The 21,907-nt window shown below is 41.9% G+C and overlaps 1 protein-coding gene across 1 annotated transcript in view; it reads left to right on the forward strand.

Moving 5' to 3' along the window:
* Positions 1 to 6,035, forward strand: part of LOC124777096 — a 96,680-nt gene extending 90,645 nt beyond the window's left edge. The window contains exon 7 of the mRNA XM_047252381.1: positions 5,953 to 6,035. Coding sequence (XP_047108337.1) covers positions 5,953 to 6,035 — 83 coding nt within the window. The remainder of the gene's footprint in view (positions 1 to 5,952) is intronic.
* The last annotated feature ends 15,872 nt before the right edge of the window (positions 6,036 to 21,907 follow it).

Raw genomic sequence — 21,907 nt, forward strand, 5'->3', positions numbered from 1 at the left:
TGCACAAAAGCCCTATAAAACTGTAGCAGACACTTCCTGTCTGGTCCCCAAGGCATTTGGGAAAGACACTTTATGATATTCAGTACCTTCTGGGCTCTGGCTTTCAGGTCTCTCGGGTGTGGTAGCCATGATAGTTTGGAGCCAAAAATGAGGTCCAGAAACCTCTCTGAGTCTCGAAAATGTAGAATGGCGTCCCTCATATACAAGACATGTAAATTAAAAATATGATGAGAACGATTAAAAGGAACACACCCCCACTTATCCGCGGAAAACTGAAAACCCGTCTTTGCAGCCCACTTCTCTAATCTCCATACTGCAAGTTGTAACTGAGCAGTCGCCGTTGCAACACTGGAAGAGGTACAGAAAACACCAAAATCGTCCAGAAATGAGGAGCGCTTAACAGGACTCCATAGGTAGATGCGATACTGTTTGTGGCTATGGCAAGGAGGGTGACACCTAAAACACTGCCCTGAGATACACATTCTCCAGCTCTAATCGATCTGACGGTGTCTCACCAACTAGGGATCCAAAAAGCACTTAGACAGGAAAGACCATCTAAAGATGGGGAGGTGGCCACGAAAGAACCTCTGAAGCAGTTGCACGAGAGTTCTGTGTGTCTAAGTAGTATCATATGCCTTAGCAATATCAAAAAAATGGTGAAATAGTGACTGCCTGCTGAACAGCTCTCTGGAGCAGTGTCAGGTTGTCAACAGTGGACCAAACTCTCTGGGCTCCATACTAAGAGCGGCTAAGGAGTTGCCCAGTCTCTAACAATGACAAAAGATGATGGTTAACCATTGCTCCAATCTCTTTCCCGCACAGCTCACTAAGGCAATACTCTGGTAACTACTGGGACACGAGTGGTACTTTCGTGATTTGAGAAGATGTATCAAAATTGTCTCTCCATGAGTTCAGGAAGTGACCTATCTGCCATATCAAATTCAAACATTCGAAGACACTGCTGGCAAATGTCAAAGCATTCACTACCAGATTTAGTACTGATTGGTTGCAATACCACGAGTGTCAAACAGTGCCAGTTCTAGCTCCAACTTGGAGGAAGGGTTTTTGTAAGACTCACAGTTATTGGATCTGAAGTCCAATTTGCCTGTCTCTTAAGTCACATGGTAGGAGTGAAGAGCCAGATCCTATCTGGAATTGGCAATAGCTTTTACAAAATGCTCTGCCTCCATCTGAGTGATGTCTCTAGGTGTTTCAGGACTGCTGCTATTGGTAAACGACTGTGTTTACCAGAAATCCTCATGATCGGTTCCCGTACTTTTGTATAACGAGTGGAACAGTTTATGGAGTCCAGGAAAGCTTGCCACGACCTTTTATTGCTCTCCTTAATTATGTGTCGAGCTTTGGCTCTTGCAGTCCAAAGTTCTGTGAGGTTCTCTGCTGTTAGGCGGTGCTTAATCTATCGGAGAGCTGCATTCCTGTACCGGATTGCTGAGTAGCACTCACTAGTCCACCAAGGTATAGGCTGCCTCTTAAGATGAGCTGAGGAATTTGTAATGGATAAGTCAGCAGCATGATGAATCACTCGTGTAATATGTTACGCCCATTCCTGGATACTGTTACGGTGTTCAAATACAGCCAGCTAGTTGAATGGCGTCCAGTTAGTCCTGCTGACCTTTGGTTTTGGTGGCTGCTCTTCAAGTAACGCTCCATACAGTAGGTGAATGCGGAGTGGGTAGTTGTCACTAGAATGAAGATCGTAAATGGCTTCCACTTAACAGAGTCTATAATGTAAAGTAGAAAGAGAGTTTTATGGCAGAGAAAGACCCAGTAGCAGCACAGAAATTGGTGGGAGTACTGTGTTGAGGATACACAGCTCGTAAGATGTCATAAGGCTCTCCAAAACCAGACCCTGAGAGCACGTAGAGGTCGAGCCCTACAAAACATGATGGACATTGAATCTCCCATTAGGAGAAATGCTCAGGGGAGTTGTTCCAGAAGATCTTGAGGAGGTAGAAACAGTGAACAAACAGTGATGCTCCAACACACATGAATTTCAGCAGCAACTGATTGCAGGACAGTAACTGGGAGGAGAACAGAGAAGAGGTGTGCATTAGTGAAGATAACAACGACACCTCTCTTTGCCCTCTCCCCACTCAGATCATCCTTGTACTATAGTGTATAGCCTCGCACTACAGGGGCGTCAGATGCTTTAAAAAAGTTCCCTGCAAACTCAAGAAAGGGGGCGTTCCTATGCTAGGAGTTTCAGTTCCTCCACATGTGTCCTGAGCCCATTAATGTTCCACTGTAGGATGGGAGCCATCTATCACTGGGGTAGTACTCTCATCATGACTTTCTGCTGGGGAGGGAAACCCACAATGAGTGGAGGCTTTGTCTTGGGATGTGATGATTGCCCCAGTCCAACATCAACATCCATTACCTCTGAAGAAGTTTTGGGAGAGTCATGAGACAGGATGACGTCGACATTGTTGGACGGTGTACTTCCCACTTGAGTGGGTGATTACTCGCCTTCGTCTTCGATTTTTTTGTGTGAGAGGGTTTTGGAGCGACAACCACGGAAATGGTATGGTAGCTCTGGACCGTGGACAAGACGATCTTTGGAAGGGCAGGAAGTTCCTCGATGTTAGCAACCACAGCCTTTTCTGAACTTATGGAGTAGAGGCAGGCTTTGAAGTAACTGCAGCAGCACAAGTTCATTGACAAATGCAGGTACTAATGCTGGCCTCCAATTTTCTGGACTGGCTGTCTGAGAATGAGAGCAGAAGAGGCACTGAACATGGGCAGTTGCATGGGCTGTGTATATCTTTTTGGCTTCACCATATGGAATGTCCTTTGTTGTTTCTATCTCCTGGATCTTCTGTTCTTCAAGGAAGAACTACACCAAACAGGGTAATACCCAGAGTAATTGACACACTTTGGAGAAGAGGAACGACGAACTCCGTGTGGTTGGCTTTACCACATTTGCCACAAGTGGCCTCTGCCTTAGAACCAAGAGTAGTGTGGCCAAAGGGATGGCATTTAAAACAACGAATTTGGCTCAGGAAATATGGTCAAACGCTGAGGCTTAGGAAACCTGCCTTGACATGCTCTGGAAGTTCGATTGTGTTAAATGTAAAGATAGAAGAGTCTAATTTGACACCCATTTCATAATGTTTTGCACATCGACAGTGCTATCGTGGGAACACTCAGCTTTCAGTTCTTCTTGGGGAATGTTTTCTAGATCCATAAAAGACACAACACCTTTGCTGTAGTTCAAGGCAATATGCAGTTCAGTTTCAATTGCATACTCCCCGAGGCACTGAGCTTTCTGAGTGTTTTTAACTTGTTGGAAACTAGACGTTTCAGCAACAGGGGCCCACAGTGCAAGCGCATAACAGACTTTTAAGTCCTAGCAGTGTCCTATAAACCCACATGTATGTAAAATGGAGAACCTTTATCGCAATGCCGCGCGGGTAGCCGCGTTGTCTTAGGCGCCATGCCACAGTTAGCGCTGCTCCCCTCGTCGGAGGTTCGAGTCCTCTCTCGGCATCGGTGTGTGTGTTTTTCTTAGCGTAAGCTAGTTTAAGCTAGATTAAGTAGTGTATAAGCCTAGGGACCGATGACCTCCCAATTTGTTTATCGTAATTCTCTTCTCTTTTAATTTTTATAAATACACACTGACTGGCTGTTGGTAGCTGATGCAGTGGTAAGCGCTCACGATGGCATAGGACTGGCGGCGCTTTCGAGTCCCCAGCTCAGGAATCCATCCAGGAGTCACTAAGCCTATTCCCAGCAAACGGTTTCTGAGCCCCTGAGGGCTCTTTGTAGGATATACAAGGGGCGAAAACACTGTCAGATGTCGAATGATCATTCTCAAGAATACGGAGAAGCTGCATTTGGCCGGTTGGTCGAATCATGCAGTATCCAGATTTGTGAGGCATTGGACCACATGGAAATGTGAAGGCAGGTGTACTCGTCATCGGAGTAACAGTCGACCATGCCTGACACCAAATGGGAAGATAGTGGTATTGTGCGCCAAATGCACAGTAACCCCTTCACATCTGCTCCGGCCAACCGAGAACAAGTAATGGGCTCCCTGCAACATTCTGTTTCATCCCACGTCATAGGTCGGAGTCTAGCAGTAGCCGTACTAGGGCATTAATGTTCAATTCTTAGGCTGCCGTCAACACCAAACCACAAACGGCTGTGTTTGTAGCGGTGCAGTGGTAAGAAAGCATGGACTGCTGATGTGTTCAGAAACGAATCACGGATTTGTAAAAATCTCGATGACCGCCGTCGGCCATTATGGCGGCGAATGGGAAGAAATTCCACTCTTCCAATGTTTGGGTGAGGTATAGCGCTGTTACAAGTGGTGCCATTGCTTGGGGTTGGCTGGTAGAGAATGAGCGAATTCTGGTGGCACAACGGAACGACACAAACAATCTGCGTTCTATTGAAACAGTAATCTGGTGACATTTTCCAAAAGGACAGTAGTCGTCCACATGTAGCTCATCTCTCTATGAATTATCTGCGAGATGTTGAGGTACCCCTACAATCAGTTAGATCCCCTGACCTGTCCCCAGTACAACATGTGGCCTCGACCTGTTCGGACGTCTGACCGTCCCAGTGTCAGTGTCCAGTATACCAAGGACCATTGACAACAGCTGTGGGCCAGCTTGCGCCAGGAAAGGATACAACTGTTTTATGACACCCTTACCATTCTAATCAGTGCATGAATCCAGGACAACGGGGGTGCAACGTTATACTGATAAATGGTCTCTTACTGTCAAGTTCTTTGTAAATTTGTCTCGATTTCTTAATCAATGAAATAACACCAACCACTATGTCAATTGTAGAAGTTTCATTTCGTTTCATTCGCCCATTCTGGGTGCGTCACCTTTTTGTCAGGCAGTGTAGACTGTTTACTAAGTTAACTGCGAAATGCTTGCAGAGAATACTGGGCGGAGTTCTGATAGAAGAAATTTCGGACAAGTTGTTTCAACAAGATAATGCACTCTTTCTGCAACATCAAAGACCAAAAAAGGGAAGAAAGACCGAGATATAATGCCGCATCAACTACGAAATCGTTAAGAGATGGATAAAAGAAAATAAAATAAGAAAATATTAAACTCATAAGTAAAACTTGACAACTTGAGATTGTGTATGCAGTGGCAAACTATGGAAAGTTACTGAATAACATGGCATATCAAATCACTGCGCTTTTCGATATTTTAAAATTCAGAGGATTCTAATAAGTCAGAATGGACAGAAGCAGTAACGTACCGAAAAACACAAAAGGGTATTCGTTATTAGAGACATTTACAAGTCGACTCCCATACAAACGGTTGATATATGAGAACAAATTAAAGGTAACTTCACTGATATGGTCATTTAATTAGACTATGACTTACATCTCATGGACAAAATGGAACTCAAAATATCATATACATGCGTTATCTTGCAGTTCAGTCATTTTATCGTCCTCTTGTCGATAATAAGTACATAACAAAGAGAGCAGAAAATATATCTTGTTAATTACATGTTACTTGCAAATTCTTCTTTAAGGAAAAAGCAGATAGAACTACTTTTTCCCAGGACTGAAGTGTTGGTACCTTAATACCAGGATTAAATGTTATGTTTTGTGATACTTTAGAAAAGAGCTGATCCAAAGGACGAAATTGCTTATTTAATTTATTGCGATGTAAAAGCAGCCTTGTGACGATTTCCAGTAATCAGACATTAAGGTTTTTTTTATGTTCATCCTAAAATTTCAGAATTTCTGCTTGATGTAGGGTAGGAAGAACCAGAGACTCGCTTCAATCGACGGTACCGTTTTTCCAGTTCAGTTTCAGGCAGAGGTGTTTCCATATTCAGGCTATCACCAACAACACCTCATTTTTCTTTGCTTTTACGTTCCACGCATTTTTCCCCTTCAGTGTTATTGAAGGCATGCATATTGCTATAAGACTCTAAGTAATGTCTTTGTGTGTGCAGGTGTCTCTGTGTATCACATAGGCAACTGCGTGACGACATCGACAAGCCCACCGAGCAGAGTCGTCTCCGGCCTTCCACCGTGACGCCGGCAGCGACGCTCTACTTACGGACCGAAATTTTTAATTACCCGCTATGAAGACTTTGCGGCACCAAAGATGACACTGTTACGTTTTTTAACCCAAGTGTGAACTGGCACTTCCATTATGTATTTACACTTCTTCTTCGTAAACATCACCCAAAATGTAATAAAACTTCCATATTTAATTATACGACTTGTGTTACTAGTTAGCAACAGCTTCCTACAAAGGGAAAAGGACTCTTGAAGACAGTAATAATAATATTAGCCTTAAATGACGTGTCTCTGGCGAGAGAGGTTACTGTGGTGGAGAATATAACAGGAAAGTCTATGGAAAAATGATTATATCGTTTACTCAAGTAGCATCTGGTCTGTGACAACACGCACCGTATACTCATTCTTAAGTGATACACTCTGCTAATGGTGTGCACACGCACACACACACACACACACACACACACACACACACACACACACACACACACACATACAGACACACATTTCTGCACACACATCTCACGCTATAAGCATACACAAGCACACATACAACACAGTCTCAAACGTAGTATGACGATTTCGTAGCTGGCTGAACATAACTAAGTCAAAAGCTTTCTTACAGTCTATGAATGTCACTCATTGCTCTTGTCTATGTTTTTCTCTTATTTATTCCGCAGTTTATCTAGGTAGCTACTTATAAAAATATTTTTATTTGTACTTCTTAAATAAATTTTAGTACTGTAGTTAATATGTAAACTGTATTATGTCAGTTGTCCGTTTGAGTGAGTGTGCGCTGCAGCAATTAACCAAATATTAAATATATTTGACGAGTATAGTTTTGGTGGCAAAGAAACCAAGCTACTGACAGGACGTCAGTGCATAATTAGTTTCTTATATTCCATACGCTCAACAAATAACTTTTTACCTAAAATAACTCTTAACGAAGAGCGTTGTCCTTCAGTTATCACAGATACAAATGCGATTTTAATGAACGCGAACAGGAAAGATTTTAATGGGCATGCTGTTTGAATGTGTAGTAAACAGTTTACTATGGTGTATGTACCGCTTAAAAATAATGTGGAAGTAATATAAAGATCAAAGTTTCAGCTGACAAAAATATTAATGCAATCAATCGAATACACAATTGACGGTCGTTAGAAAAAGCAGTTATTAACTGGAAGAGTGGAGTTCTATTATTATCCAAATGGAAGAAAGAACGAAGACAAATTGAGAACTCTGATCCAAAATGATATGTAAATTTACTTTGCATTATGATGTCCACCTTTTAACAGGGATCATTTATTTTCCTTTTTAAATATGGGTTTTGCTGGCCGGGGTGGCCGAGCGGTTTTAGACGCTACAGTCTGGAACCCCGCAACCGCTTCGCTTAGTTAGGTTTAAGTAGTTCTGAGTTCTAGGAGACTGATGACCTCGGAAGTTAAGTACCATAGTGCTCAGAGCCATTTTTGAAATATAGGTTTTCAGATAACAAATTCAAGACGATGCGAACTAAGACTTGGTTTTGTACCATGAACAGATGTTGTGTACGTGTAAAAGAGCTGGAGACACCGGGAGACATAAGATAAATTATATAATCATAAGACAGAGATTTATAAACCAGATTTTAAACTGCAAAACGTTTTCTAAGGAAGAGGAGGACTCCGACCAAGATTCATTAGTTATGAATCGCAGATTAAAACGGAAAAAAATGAAGCGTGCTAGGTGTGTGTAGTGTGTATTGAACCGGGGACCTAGAAACGACGGAGAGGCTTCGTCCTGCCATAGCCCTCACTGGTTCACAACCCCACAGCAGGACAGCAGTCCACCCACCCCACCACCGTTCCACATTAAACCCAGGGTTATTGTGCGGTTCAAAGGGAGTATGTTGTAGTAATGCAGAAATGAAAATGCTTGCGTACGACAGACAAGCGTAGAAAGTGCATCAAAGCAGTCTTTAGACTGAAGGCTGCAACGACAATAATTATTTTTAAGACTTGAAAGAAAGGTTAAAAATACACTCTAAAACACAAAAAAACAACGCACCACGAAGGAATCATACGAATGGGACAGGATTCGGCAAGTTTGGTGTACATGTACAGACAAACAAATGATTTCAATTTCAGAAAAATTCGACGATTTATTTAGGAGAAAGAGCTTGACAAATCGAGCACGACACTAACGCGTTGGTCCACCTCTGTCCCTTATGCTAGTGGTTATTCCGTTTGGCGTTGATTCATAGAGTTCTTCGATGTCCTCCAAATTCTGTGTAACTGGCTGGTTAGATCGTCAAAATACCGAGATGGTTGGATGGCCCTTCCCGTAATACTCTGAACGTTCTCAATTGCGGAGAGGTAGGGTTTGGCAAGCACGAAGACAAGCCACGTGCGGGGGCGTTATCTTACTGAAATGCAAGCCCGGGATGGCCTGGTACGAAAGGCAACAGAACGGGGAGTAGAAAATCGTCCACATACGATTGTGGTGTAAGGGTGCCGCAGATTACAATCAGAGGCGTCCTGCTATGAAATGAAATGGCACTCCTGGCTATCCCTGTATGTCGGGCCACATGGCGGAAGACTGTCACATAGGTATCCCATTGCTGTCCGGGGCGCCTCCAGAAACGTCATCGTCTTGGAATCTTATTGACTGGAACTGAGTTGTCTTTAGTGACGAGTCCCGCTTCGAAATGAGCCCGAATGACCAGTGAAGACATGTCTACAGATCCCGCAGGCCGGGATAGGATACCAGCCTGACGTCATTGGTCTGGTTTTAATCATTGGTATGGTTTTAACAACCGATTGGTCACGTGACTATTTTTTGGTTCAATTGGTCTTTTCGGTCGAATGAAACAATCGAATGAGGTCCTGCGGTCACGTCCCTTCATGAACTTTTTACTCACTGTTAAGAGGAAAACTAATGGATACAACATTTTTTAATTGATTGTTGACTTAATCACTTGATTTTTAAGCAGATACTTCCCTTTCTGGAAATATTTCTTTTAGCAAAAATATTCATCACAATTTATCAATTTTCTTCAAATTTCTTTAATTACTAATGATTCAGAGCATACATCATCCTTACAGATAACTGTATACCGAATATCGCGTTGAGTTTATCTTGAGGAAAACTTTTTATGTATTTACATGAATTTTCCCATTCTCACACTACTGAGCATTTCGGATTTTGATCTAGACACCAAGTTCACTGTTAAGTAAACGCTCTACCCATAGACATATGGAAAAAAACTGAGCTAAAAACTACTTAATGGCACAAAATGAATAGCAAATTAGGAACGACAAGAACAGTGGCGACGGCGATAACAGAGTGCTTTCAACAATAACAATCGATTGTTTCCGCTCAGAATTGATTATGACGGGAATCTGGCTGCTCTTGGTTTTGCTCCCAGACGTCCAGCAGAATGAGAATGTCGTTACAGACTGTTTACAGTGTAGGCTAGACGTAAGATTAACTGTGAAATCCAAGTATCAACGTGTGAATGTGATGAGCACTGTTTCAAACACGTGAAATACTATACCTCATACTTTCGTGAAGGAATGGTGTGGAATGTTACCAGGTTCTTGTACATGTGTGCGATTTGTACATACGTAGCCGGTGACTTAATTTTCTGTTTAATACCGTGTTTACCCTCCACACAAATAAATGGCTGAATAAGAGTTTAAGGTCTGTTATTTTTAAAATGATTTTTAAGCTATGGAGATCATCACACCTTTTCAGGAAAATGGAATGAAAACTGTCGATAAAATTTGGCAATGTTTTTTTTTCTTATTAAGTGAACTTCTACAGTCAACATTAAACACCCACGATGGTCCAGCTTAATTAGTTATGAGTTAGTTGCGTCTGGCCCAAGTTAATGCCCAATAATATATTAATCGGTTGTTAATTATAAAAACGAAGTATTATTCCATCCAGATTATAATTAAATGAACTTGTATTATGCCCATTTTAACTTCGGCTTAGCCCATCAGTTGTCTTCGCTTAGAGAATCCTCTATGGGTGCGTACCACTGCTTTAGTTCACTCGGAAGAATGAATCAATAGCTCAGTCAACTAACATACTAAAAAGTGGTTACAGTTGAAAGAACGAATCTGTATTTCAACGACAGCAAAAACTACATCCTGATTTCACTTGAAAAGAAAGGACTCATAATTCACTCGATACGCAAAACTAATATGGATTCTAACGACTGTTTTTACTAGGTTGCTCTAACAGATTGGTTTCACTCGAAAGAAATAAATGAATAATACTCCAACTAATATGTAAAACTACAACCGAATGAGTCGATTGTTCTGTAACAACCAACTGAATCGACTGTTTTCACTCGGTTTTTCCCGTCACTGCTGCCTTCGACGTATCTCTTCACCAGTAGTAGACGACTGGCAAAAAGAAACGAAAGCATTTTTGTGCACTGAGGTCCCTATAAAATTACTTTAAACTAACTTTTTCATGGTTGACACCTCCAGTTGTTTACAGTTTCTACTAAATAAGGTGACCACATTTCTGGGTGTCAATGCTGGGACCAATTTTATAACTGCTCACTTCTCGGAATGCAACAAGGCACTGTAATTGTTGTACATTATTAAAGCTCGCCAAGAACTGAATAGTAGGCACTAAATGATAATATAACAAACAAATCTAAAACATAGGCACATTAATAAATAATTGTATAACTATAATTCACTTGAACTGCAATGCATTCTCAAGTAGGCCGTGTGAAAGTATTTCATAGTACGGCGTGTCAAGGTATGTTCGGTAGAGATATGATATTGAAATAAAGTATAGATACTATTCTTTAACACAGAATTACGCACCAAAATATGCAAATAGCTCACCAACTTTGAAAAACATCATTTTCCTATTGTCGTTGCGGTCTGCACATTCCAGCTCAAATCTTCCTCTCTTACAACCTGCTGACTACTACTACAACAATGCGTAAGTGCGGAAGACGCGGGAAGTCAAAGCTACTCCCCAACTTGTCGACTAACCACAGGGATTTTCCAAAAACACGTCATGGTAGCCATACCAAACTATCGGTATTGGGGGCCACCTGCCTTCAATGATACATTTTTACAATGCTAAAAATATAAAAGGTTATATCCTGAAACCTCAGGTGACAAAGAATTTGATTTGATTTCTAAAAACTAGAACGTTTAGGCGTCCCAGCAAAACACGATGGGTACGAGGAGACTGGGCTCAAAAAATTGGAACAGGTCCGGTCAAATCTTGATGTCTGGTCACTTCATATTAAAATTTTAGGTAAATTGTTGGAGGGGCGTAAAAACTGCGTTCCATCAAATTCACTTACAATGAACAGCTGAATTTCTTCGTATGAAACTGCTTGACCTTTAAAGTTAGCTGCAGTAAATGTTTTGATTAACAAAGGTAAGTTTGCTAAGAGCAACTGTTGGATGCAATGTGTTATGTATTTTATTGCTGTGTCAGCTGGTATATTGTGTATAATTTCCCTTGTTATAAAGAGAAACAGCGCTACTGTACCGGTGTATTCAACGTTCCTGCCCTACAACGTGCTTCTGCTGTTACCTATGGCTTACAATTGCTACCAGATAGAGTGGTTTGTTGACGACCTGTAGCGTTTATCAGTGGATTGTTGTCCTGTCTATGATCTTAAATACTCAGATTGTGCGGCAAGCACACTGCCTGTGTCACAGAGCCATTTTTTCGTGATCCAGTTGTAGTGTACACTTCAGACCTTTTATTAAAACTTAGAACGGATTTGTTTTACGTCGCAAATACTGAACGCAGATTTAATGGCAACTTTGCGTTGCTATTCCGCAATGATCCAGCTTAATAGTCTGGTGACCGTACTATGTGTACTGTACCTGTGTTGGCGAGTTGTAAGTTCTTCCTCCCTGCAGTTTTATTGTACTTGAAGCTTAGGTGCGACCCGTCGATTGGGTTGGAGTTGTATATGTATCTGGCATGTGGTATTTAAATTCGGCTGCACAAGTCACAAGAAAAATACAGGGTGTAGCAAAAAGAATCATCCGATTTGGCACGTCTCTATTCCTGAAACTAATAAAAATATACAACGAATTTTGTTTTTTGATGAATGGGAAACGCAAAAAGTTTTTTTTTCACGCCTTTACATAGGTGTATGACCCCCTTGAGATGCACGGATGTCAGTGCGGTATTCAAATTGTTCCCACACTGCAGCGAGCATGTCTTGAGTAACAGCTTCCACAGCTGCTGTTACGCGATGTCTCAGTTCATGCATTGATGTTGGTAACGGAGGCACATAAACAGAGACTTTTATAAACCCCCACAAGAAATAATCACATACAGGCAGTTCCGGTGACCTTGGAGGCCAGTAATGAAAGGCTGAACCATTTGGTCCGATGCGACCGGTCAATCGTTCAGTAATCCTGTGATTTAAAAATTCCCGCACTTCCAGATGACAGTGTGGTGCTGCCCCATCCTGCTGGTAAATGGAGTCGTTCGAATCAGTCTCCAACTGAGGTGAAAGAAAGTCATCAAGCATGTCGAGAAATGTGCTTCCTATAACAATGTTCTCGCCAAAGAAAAATATGGACCATACATATTTTCCTGTGAAACTGCACAAAACACATTAACTTTTGGAGAGTCCCTCTTGTAGAACTTCATATGGTTGTTCCGTATCCCATATTCTCACATTTCCAATTAAATGTTATGTTGACTCGTCACTAAGCGCTAAGCGTGGAAGAAAACTGTCATCCTCCATCTTGCCAAGAACAAGATAACAGGACTCCACACGTTGTTGTTTGCTACCTTCACGAAGAGCTTGTAGTAACTGAATTTTGTACGATTTCATGTGTTAACATCGACGCAACACACGCCACACGGACAGCGGGGACATGCTGAGCTGTCGAGCTGCACGGCGGATGGATTTCTGAGTACTCCTAGTGAAACTAAGGCAGGCGCTTTAGACATCTGTGTCAGACGCTAGAGGATGGACCGACGATTTGCCTTTACACAAACAATCTGTTTCTCGGACTTGTTCATGGCATCGTCTAATGCTCTATGCTGTAGGAGGATCCACAGCTTATCTAGTTCGAAAGTTGCGCTGAACAATTATTACTGACCCGCACTGCGCAAAACGTAGAATACAAAACGCTTGCGGTTGTTCCGATACCGTTTTTACTAGAATTGAAGTGGGCGCACACTGCTGCTACCTAGGGGGAACCATGTAAAATTCGAGACTTTGCTCTTACCAACAGTAGGTTATTCACGCAAATGTCTCAAATAACATAATAGTTGTTGTTGTTTGTTGTTGTGGACTTCAGTCCTGAGACTGGTTTGATGCAGCTCTCCATGCTGCTCTATCCTGTGCAAGCTTCATCTGCCAGTACCTACTGCAGCCTACATGCTTCTGAATCTGCTTAGTGTATTCATCTCTTGGTCTGCCTCCACGATTTTTATCCTCCACCCTGCCCTGCAGTACTAAATTGGTGATCCCTTGATGCCTCAGAACATTTCCTACCACCCGATCCCTTCTTCTTGTCAAGTTGTGCCACAAACTCCTCTTCTCCCCAATCCTATTCAATACCTCCTCATTAGTTATGTGATCTACCCATCTAATCTTCAACATTCTTCTGTAGCACCACATTTCGAAAGCTTCTATTCTCTTCTTGTCTAAACTAGTCCATGTTTCACTTCCATACATGGCTACACTCCATACAAATACTTTCAGAAACGACTTCCTGACACTTAAACCAATACTCGATGTTAACAAATTTTTCTTCTTCAGAAACGCTTTCCTTGCCATTGCCAGTCTACATTTTATATCCTCTCTACTTTGACCATCATCAGTTACTTTGCTCCCCAAATAGCAAAACTCCTTTACTACCTTAAGTGTCTCATTTCTTAATCTAATTACCTCATCATCACCTGACTTAATTCGACTACATTCCATTATCCTCGTTTTGCTTTAGTTGATGTTCATCTTATAACCTCCTATCAGGACACTGCCCATTCCGTTCAACTGCTCCTCCAAGTCCTTTGCTGTCTCTGACAGAATTACAATGTCATCGCCGAACTTCAAAGCTTTTATTTCTTCTCCATGGATTTTAATGCCTACTCCGAACGTTCTTTTGTTTCCTTTACTGCTTGCTCAAGATACAGATTGAATAGCATCGGAGAGAGGCTACAACCCTGTCTTACTCCCTTCCCAACCACTGCTTCCCTTTCATGTCCCTTGACTCTTATAACTGCCATCTGCTTTCTGTGCAGATTTTCTTTCTGTACAAATTCTTTTTGATACACCATGTATAATACCCCATCGCAAGATGGCTCGGGTCAATGGAAAAAAAACACAAGAAATTTTGGAACGGGTATCTGGACATTCAACTTGGATAAAAAAATTCAAATCATGACGTGAACTTCATTGGTATCTATGGTTCGCTGAACCATGGAAAAATTGTCACAGAACTTACGAACTTAACACTGACGGGAGAGGTCACTTCGTGATGTAACGTTAACATATCTAGGGGAGTTAATAGGCCGCCCAGAACAGCTACGAGGTGAGGTGAGTTTGGTGTATGGATGAACGCTAGCAGGCCCAGAGCTCAGAGAGCGCCGCGGCCAGAGACAGGGCAATTTATTTCCGGTCAGCCAGGTGTAGAGAGACAAAGAGCGCGTTGCCGGAAATGCGTAAATCCCAGAGCTGGGAATCTGGACGGCTCTTGATTTCATAGCCGTTGTGTTGATTATGCTCCAGGAAATGGCAGAGTATCAGATCTATTAAAGATGGCCAAGTGACATCTCTTTGAGTTTCGACAATATCTCACATCAAATATTACTGCAAATCTGAATACGTTTTCGATCTCAGAAAAATGAGACGCAACTAGTGACGCGCAATCTGAGGCATAATAATATGTCAATATCTTTAAAACCACAGAAGTTAATATCTCACTGTGAATAAACATTTTTATAATTACCCTCTGAATTGACAACTTTTAAGTGCTTCTTGCGATTTCAAGATACGATGTCTCAGATTATAGAACTGCACTATAGCTATCATCCCTGAAAGCTACGTATCTTTATCTGTTTTATTTCTTGATTTACGGCGTCTTATACATATTTTTCATTATGCAAATGTTTGTCAGAACATCGTATTTTCCACATTTACACAGCACACAAATGCTGCATGAATACCTTATATTTTGTCATACCCGTGTTTTTATTTAATGAATAGTTCACTATTTTGCCAGTAACTTTATCTAAATGTTGACTGAAAGGGCTATTAAAAAGGTGTGATAATTTAAAAGTGGTCAGTCGCATGTGTTAGCTGACGCCACCTCTGTAAAAGAATGCCAAAAGACACTTCTGACAGCCAGGCCTAAGTAGTTGTTTAAATTATATTTGACAAGAATTCTTGTCATTTAATGGGAGCACACCTGTGCAAGAATGCTGACTTATTTATTTATGAACCAGTTATTATATTTATTGTAAATGATCTGAATGTAATCGAATGGTGATAACTATCTTTTATTTAAATATTGCTATAATATATTAGTTTAGAAAGTGGTCGTGTGAATCAAATCACATCTGTTGAGCTTGAGAACGATGTGTTTTTGTGCGGATGGCCCTCAGCCAAGCCGGCCGGAGTGGCCGAGCGGTTCTAGGCGCTTCAGTATGGAACCGCGCGACCGCTACAGTCGCAGGTTTGAATCCTGCCTCAGGCATGGATGTGTGTCCTGTCCTTAGGTCAGTTAGGTTTAAGTAGTTCTAAGTTGTAGGGGACTGATGGCCTCAGAAGTTAAGTCCCATAGTGCTCAGAGCCATTTGAACCCTCAGCCAACGAGAGTTGGACAGTGACAGAACATTCAAATGGCTCTAAGCACTATGTGACTTAACATCTGAGGTCATCAGTCCCCTAGACTTAGAACTACTTACACCTAGCTAACCTAAGGACAGGACACACATCCATGCCCGAGGCAGGATTCGAGCCTGCGACCGCAGGAGCAGCGCGGTTCCGGGCTGAAGCGCCTAGAACCGCTCGGTCACAGCGGCCGGCTGGTGGAACATTCCTGGAGTCAAGTGAAGACTGGGCCTTCCCTATGATGAGCTCAAGGGAGCGATTCTGCGTATTTGGTAGTGAGTTCTGGAAGAAGGAATACATGTCTATAGTAACGTGCGTCATTCGTTCATGTGAATGATTGTTTCTGGGAGATAAACGGCCGCTACTACTGAAGGGACTTTATACTTCGAGAGGTCTGAATGTGCTCCAGATTAGGACTCTTAACTACTTCCGCTTGATTTATATAACTGAGAATAAACAGCGTATGAGTTGCTATTCTATGTATCGCGTGTGTTAATTTGTGAACCATCATGTTGAATTCTGAACTGATTTGAGCTAGAGAATCTCTTGTGTATTGTGATCACGAACAGAACTTAGTTCTCGCGTATATTTTACGGCTATTTAGTTCGGGTATTTTGCTACCATTCTCGTAAAGCTCTCGACGTAACTTTACTGCATTTGATAAGCATAATTTCTGTCCGTATTTAAACTGAATATCGTAGGACCACTTCCCCTTTATTTGAGATGTCCTTTCTTGAATAAACATTATTCAACATAAATCTCTGTCGCCAAAACCAATCAGGACGATAGAATAGATCTCTTTTACTAAATTAATCATTTATGTTTCATTTTGTGTGTCTGTATAATTCATTAATTCGCAATTCTACGCAATGTATTGACTATTTGACCGTAGGATCACAGCTACAGGTTCTTATTTGCAGCGAACGAGCTGCGGAACATGAAAGCAGACATGCGCAGCTCGACCCTGTGATGGAGCAATCCGATCCTGCTCGCAATGGCAGAACTCGTTCTGCAGAAGACTTTATTTATGACCAGTTTATAATGCAGATGAATTTGGGATTTTATAACGCGTGTTCCAGAGCAAAACTTTGGCATCAAAGTTTGACATTTCAGCTAAAAGATTATTAAACATCCACTGCTTTGATTTTTGTCAGTGTGTCTGGTCAACTTAAGTTTCCCTTTATCATATTAGAGGAATGAAAAGGGCACTGAAAATGATTAATCATGCTTCATTGCTGGTCATTGGCAGAGGACAAATAAGTGGATGGTAGACACTATTTTTATTAGAAAACTGATTTACAGAGAACTTCTTCTCCTAGTCCGAAATTTTGCCAAAAAAGTAATTTGCCAGGAAATCAACTTCCTTAGTAACAGTTTGCTGGGAGACGCAGAACTCTCGAGAGAAATCGAAGGGAATCAGATACATGTCACCTCATATAAAAGGGTCGTTCATAAAATAATGCCTCCTATTTTTATTCATGGAAACAACAGCACAGCTAAACAGAGCAATGTTTCAGCTACAGACTGTCATTTTCCCATAATCACCACCATTTTTTATGCACTTTTGCCAACGATGAACCAGACACATATGTCGCGCTTGTAAAAATCAGAACCAGCTGAGACTAACCACTTCCTTAGAGCTTTGACAACAGAGTCCCGAAAATTTTTGCCACATTGTTCGTTTTTCAGAAGCCCAAAGTGATGGAAGTCTGAAGGTGCTAAATCGGGACTGTACGGTGGATGTGGTAAGACAATCCAGCCAATTTTGGAATTAATTGTGTTGTCAAAAAACTGGTGGGGCCTGTCGTTGTCATGTTACAGGTGAAAGTTGGTCCTCTTCTCTGGCCTTACATTGAAAATTAGGGCTTTCAGCTTAGGCAGTGTCCTCTTTTAGCGTGCTGAATTGAAAGTTTCTCTAGGGTCCAGGACACCCAAAAGAACCGAACCCTGGCTATCCCAAAAGACTGTGCGCATCGTTTTGCAATCAGACGGCTGTGTCTTCAGTTTTTTCTCTGATCGAGAATCCGCATGTCGCCATTCCATGGCCTGTCTTTTGGATTCTGGTTCGTAGTGGTGACACCATGGCTCATCTCTGGCGACAATGCTGTTCAGAAAATTGTCATCTTCTCTTCAACTTCATATTCGTCCAGCAGACGCTGAAAAATTTCAATTTCTTTTTTTTTTTTTTTGTGGTAAGCAGGACCCAACTCCCACAGACTGTGCTGTAACCAAGAAGTTCCAACATTATTTCTAAGGCATTACAGCCGACATTAAGCTTTGCACACAATTTTCTGGCCGCTATCCGCCGATCAGTACGGACGAGTTGCTCAAGATTCTCTTCATTGCGAGGGATGACAGCTGTGCAAGGCAGACCTGGCTCTGGCTTGTCGTGCACAACCTTTTCACCACTTTAAGAACGCCGTACCCATCGCCTCACATTGCTCATGTCTACTGCGTCGTCTCCATACACCCCTAGCAAGCGCCGATGGAATTCAATCGGTGCAGTTTCTTCAGCAGTGAGGAATTCAATCACACATCGCGTTCATATCAGCCTACATTTTGGAACACTCCTCTGCTGGCGCCAACCAACGCAGGACAACGGAACCAACTGCAAATGAAGGAGGAAGTTTCAAGCATCAGCACTATACCAACGACATCTGGCGCAAACATCCAAAGTCACCACAAAAATATAGGAGGCATTACTTTTGAAACCACTCTCGTAGCTTCTTCATTTCACAGTCCAAATAAACTCCTTTGTGCTGTTTTAAAGAGGTAGAATCATTTTTAGGAAACCGACAACCACTTTAGGACAGTGAAATACTTTATAGTTGCTACTTTCTTTCGCTGCGCTGATTTTACGTAACCTACATCTTAGATATGCGTCATTAACTATTGAAATTGAATACTGAATTTCCCAAAGAGGCCTAAAAATACTGTCAGTTCGTTTTGAGACCAAAGTAATTCTGTCACGTAAGCTACTGACAAGAAGAAGGGACAGGATGTAAGGCCGTATGCAGGCATCAGAGAATGACTTCCATTGACTATAGGGAGCTGTAGAGGGTAAAAACTGCAGAGAAAGACACAGATTGGAAGACATGCAGCAGATAATTGAGGACGTACGTTGCAAGTGCTACTCTGAAACGAAGAGGTTGGCACAGGAGAGAAATTCGTGGCGCGCCGCATCAAACCAGTCAGAAGCCTTACTAGTGCCGTTTTACTTCAAGCAGACTACGTAATATTTACATGCACGGTGGCGGCATATTATTTTAGACTATGTTGACTATAACGGCGATGTATTCACATTTGAATATACGCTGACGCGCCAAAGAAACTGGTATAGGCATACGTATTCAAATGTAGGGATAAGTAAACAGGCAAAATACGGCGCTGCGGTCTACAACGCCTATATAACACAAGTGTCTGGCGCAGCTGTTAGATCGGTTACTGCTGCTACAATGGCAGGTTATCAAGATTTAAGTGAGTTTGAACGTGGTGTTATAATCGACCTACGAGCGATGGGACACAGCATTTCCAAGGCAGCGATGAAGTGCAGATTTTCCATTACAACCATTTCACGAGTTTACGGTGAATATCAGGAATCCGGTAAAACAACATCAAATCTTCAACATCCCTGCGGCAGGAAAAAGATCCTGCAAGAACAAGACCCACGACGACTGAAAATAATCCTTCAACGTGACAGAAGTGCAACCCTTCCGCAAATTACTACAGCTTTCAATGCTGCGCCATCAACAAATGTCCATTCATCAATGTGGGCTTTCGGAGCTGAAGGTCCACTCGTGTACCCTTGATGACTGCACGACGCAAAGCTTTACGCCTCGCCTGGGCCAGTCAACACCGGCATAGGACTGTTGGTTACTGAAAACGTGTTGCCTGGTCGAAAAGATCTCGTTTCAAATTGTATCGAGCGGACGGACGTGTAAAGGTATGGAGACAACCTCATGAATACAGGGACCTTGCATGTCAGAAGGGACTGTTCATGCTGATGGAGGCTCTGTAATGGTGTGGGGCGTGTGCAGGTGGAGTGACGTGGGACCCCAGATACGTTTAGATACGACTCTGACAGGTGACACGTACGTAAGTATCCTCTATGATCACGTGCATCCATTCATGCTCATTGTGCATTCCGACGGACTTGGGCAATTCCAGCAGGACACACGCCAGAATTGCTACCGAGTGGCTTCAGGAACACTCTTCTGAGTTTAAACATTTCCGCAGGCCACCAAACTCCCCAGACATGAACATTATTGAGCATATCTTGGATGCCTTGCAAAATGCTGTTCAGGAGACATCTCCACCCCCCCCCCCTCCCCTCCGTACTCTTACGGATTTATGAACAGGTGTACAGGATTCATGGTGTCAGTTCCCACCAGCATTGCTTCAGATGTTAGTCGAGTCGATGTCACGTCGTGTTGAGGAACTTCTGGGTGCTCGCGGGGGCCCGACACGATATTAGGCAGGTATGCCAGTTTCTTTGGCTCTTCAGTGTATTATACTTAAAATGTGAGTCACGTTTCATTTCCACGATCATTCCGATGAGGTCGCTTGTAAACGACCTGGCAGGCTGAAACCAAATGGTTATGTTTGTATGAGTAATAAAGAAGACCTGTGCAATCGATATATTTTCTTCAATTAAATGCACAAGAACTGCTGCAATTTACTTGAATTTTGACGGGTATTTAAGAAGCCCAACGTGTCAAGTGAAATACAGTTTACTGGTAATCAGAGTTTACTGGTCTGTAGTGGTGGCTACTGCTTGTTCAGCACCGTAACTAAACCCAGACGCCCACTGAAATACGAATCTAACTCAAATCATAAAATGCTCATTTCGGCATTTGTCGCAGTTTGAGCCCTGCTTTGACAAACGTATTTTACTAAGATTGTAACAGAGTCTTTGTAACGAGCGTTGTAAAATTTGACTACTCAGAATCCCGGATTTGTACATCGATCCCTGATTACTGTCATTTTGTCCAGTGTTTTGCATTTCCGTTTTCTGTTGCTTTCTCTACTGCTTCTGCGACACAGAAATTAAGTAACAGTGGTGGCAACTGCAACACTGGTTTCCACCAATTTCAGCTCAATCTTGTCTTCTATTTACACTGAACGTTGATTACTGCCACAGTCACATTTGTACATCTTTTCAGTATCTTTCTTTTGAATTTTGAACATATTATTCTACCAGACATTGTACAAGGCTTAGTTTACGCTTTCAACTCTGTATTTCTTTATTCTTTCTTTCATTTCTTAACGAAAAATTAAAATGCTGTCCCTGATACATTTGTCTATTCTAAAATCAAACAAATATCCGTTCCTAACTTCTTTTATTTATAGTTCAGTTTTTCTGTGTATTTGTCTAGAAAATAATTTGTAAGCGTGAGATTTTGAACGAACAATTTCAAGGTAACCTACTTCTTTATATGTTTAATAATAATACTTTTTTATGATTTGCTCGTAGGTCTTCAGTTTCATTTATTTTGGTGACCAGACCAAGCACCTCTCAAGGTCCCATAAATCCCAGCGGTTTTAGTTATTTCGAGCAGTTAGTCCACGAACCCACGCGAATTGTAAATGGTTGCGAAAACACACTTGACCTCATAGCAACAAACAATCCAGAGCTAATAGAGAGCATCATGACTGATACAGGGATTGATGATCACAAGGTCGTTGTAGCTAGGCTCAATACCGTTCCTTCCAAATCCACCTGAAACAAACGCAAAATAATTTTATTTGAAAAAGCGGATAAAGTGTCACTAGAAGCTTTCTTAAGAGAGAATCTCCATTCCTTCCGAACAGACTATGCAAATGTAGACGAGATGTGGCTCAAATTCAAAGATATAGTAGCAACAGCAATTGAGAGATTCATACCACATAAATTGGTAAGAGATGGAACTGATCCCCCATGGTACACAAAACAGGTCCGAACGCTGTTGGAAAGGCAACGGAAAAAGCATGCGAAGTTCAGAAGGACGCGAAATCCCGAAGATTGGATAAAATTTACAGACGCGCGAAATTTGGCACGGACTTCAATGCGA

Source organism: Schistocerca piceifrons, chromosome 1 (assembly GCF_021461385.2).
Source record: "Schistocerca piceifrons isolate TAMUIC-IGC-003096 chromosome 1, iqSchPice1.1, whole genome shotgun sequence".
Lineage (NCBI taxonomy): Eukaryota > Metazoa > Arthropoda > Insecta > Orthoptera > Acrididae > Schistocerca > Schistocerca piceifrons.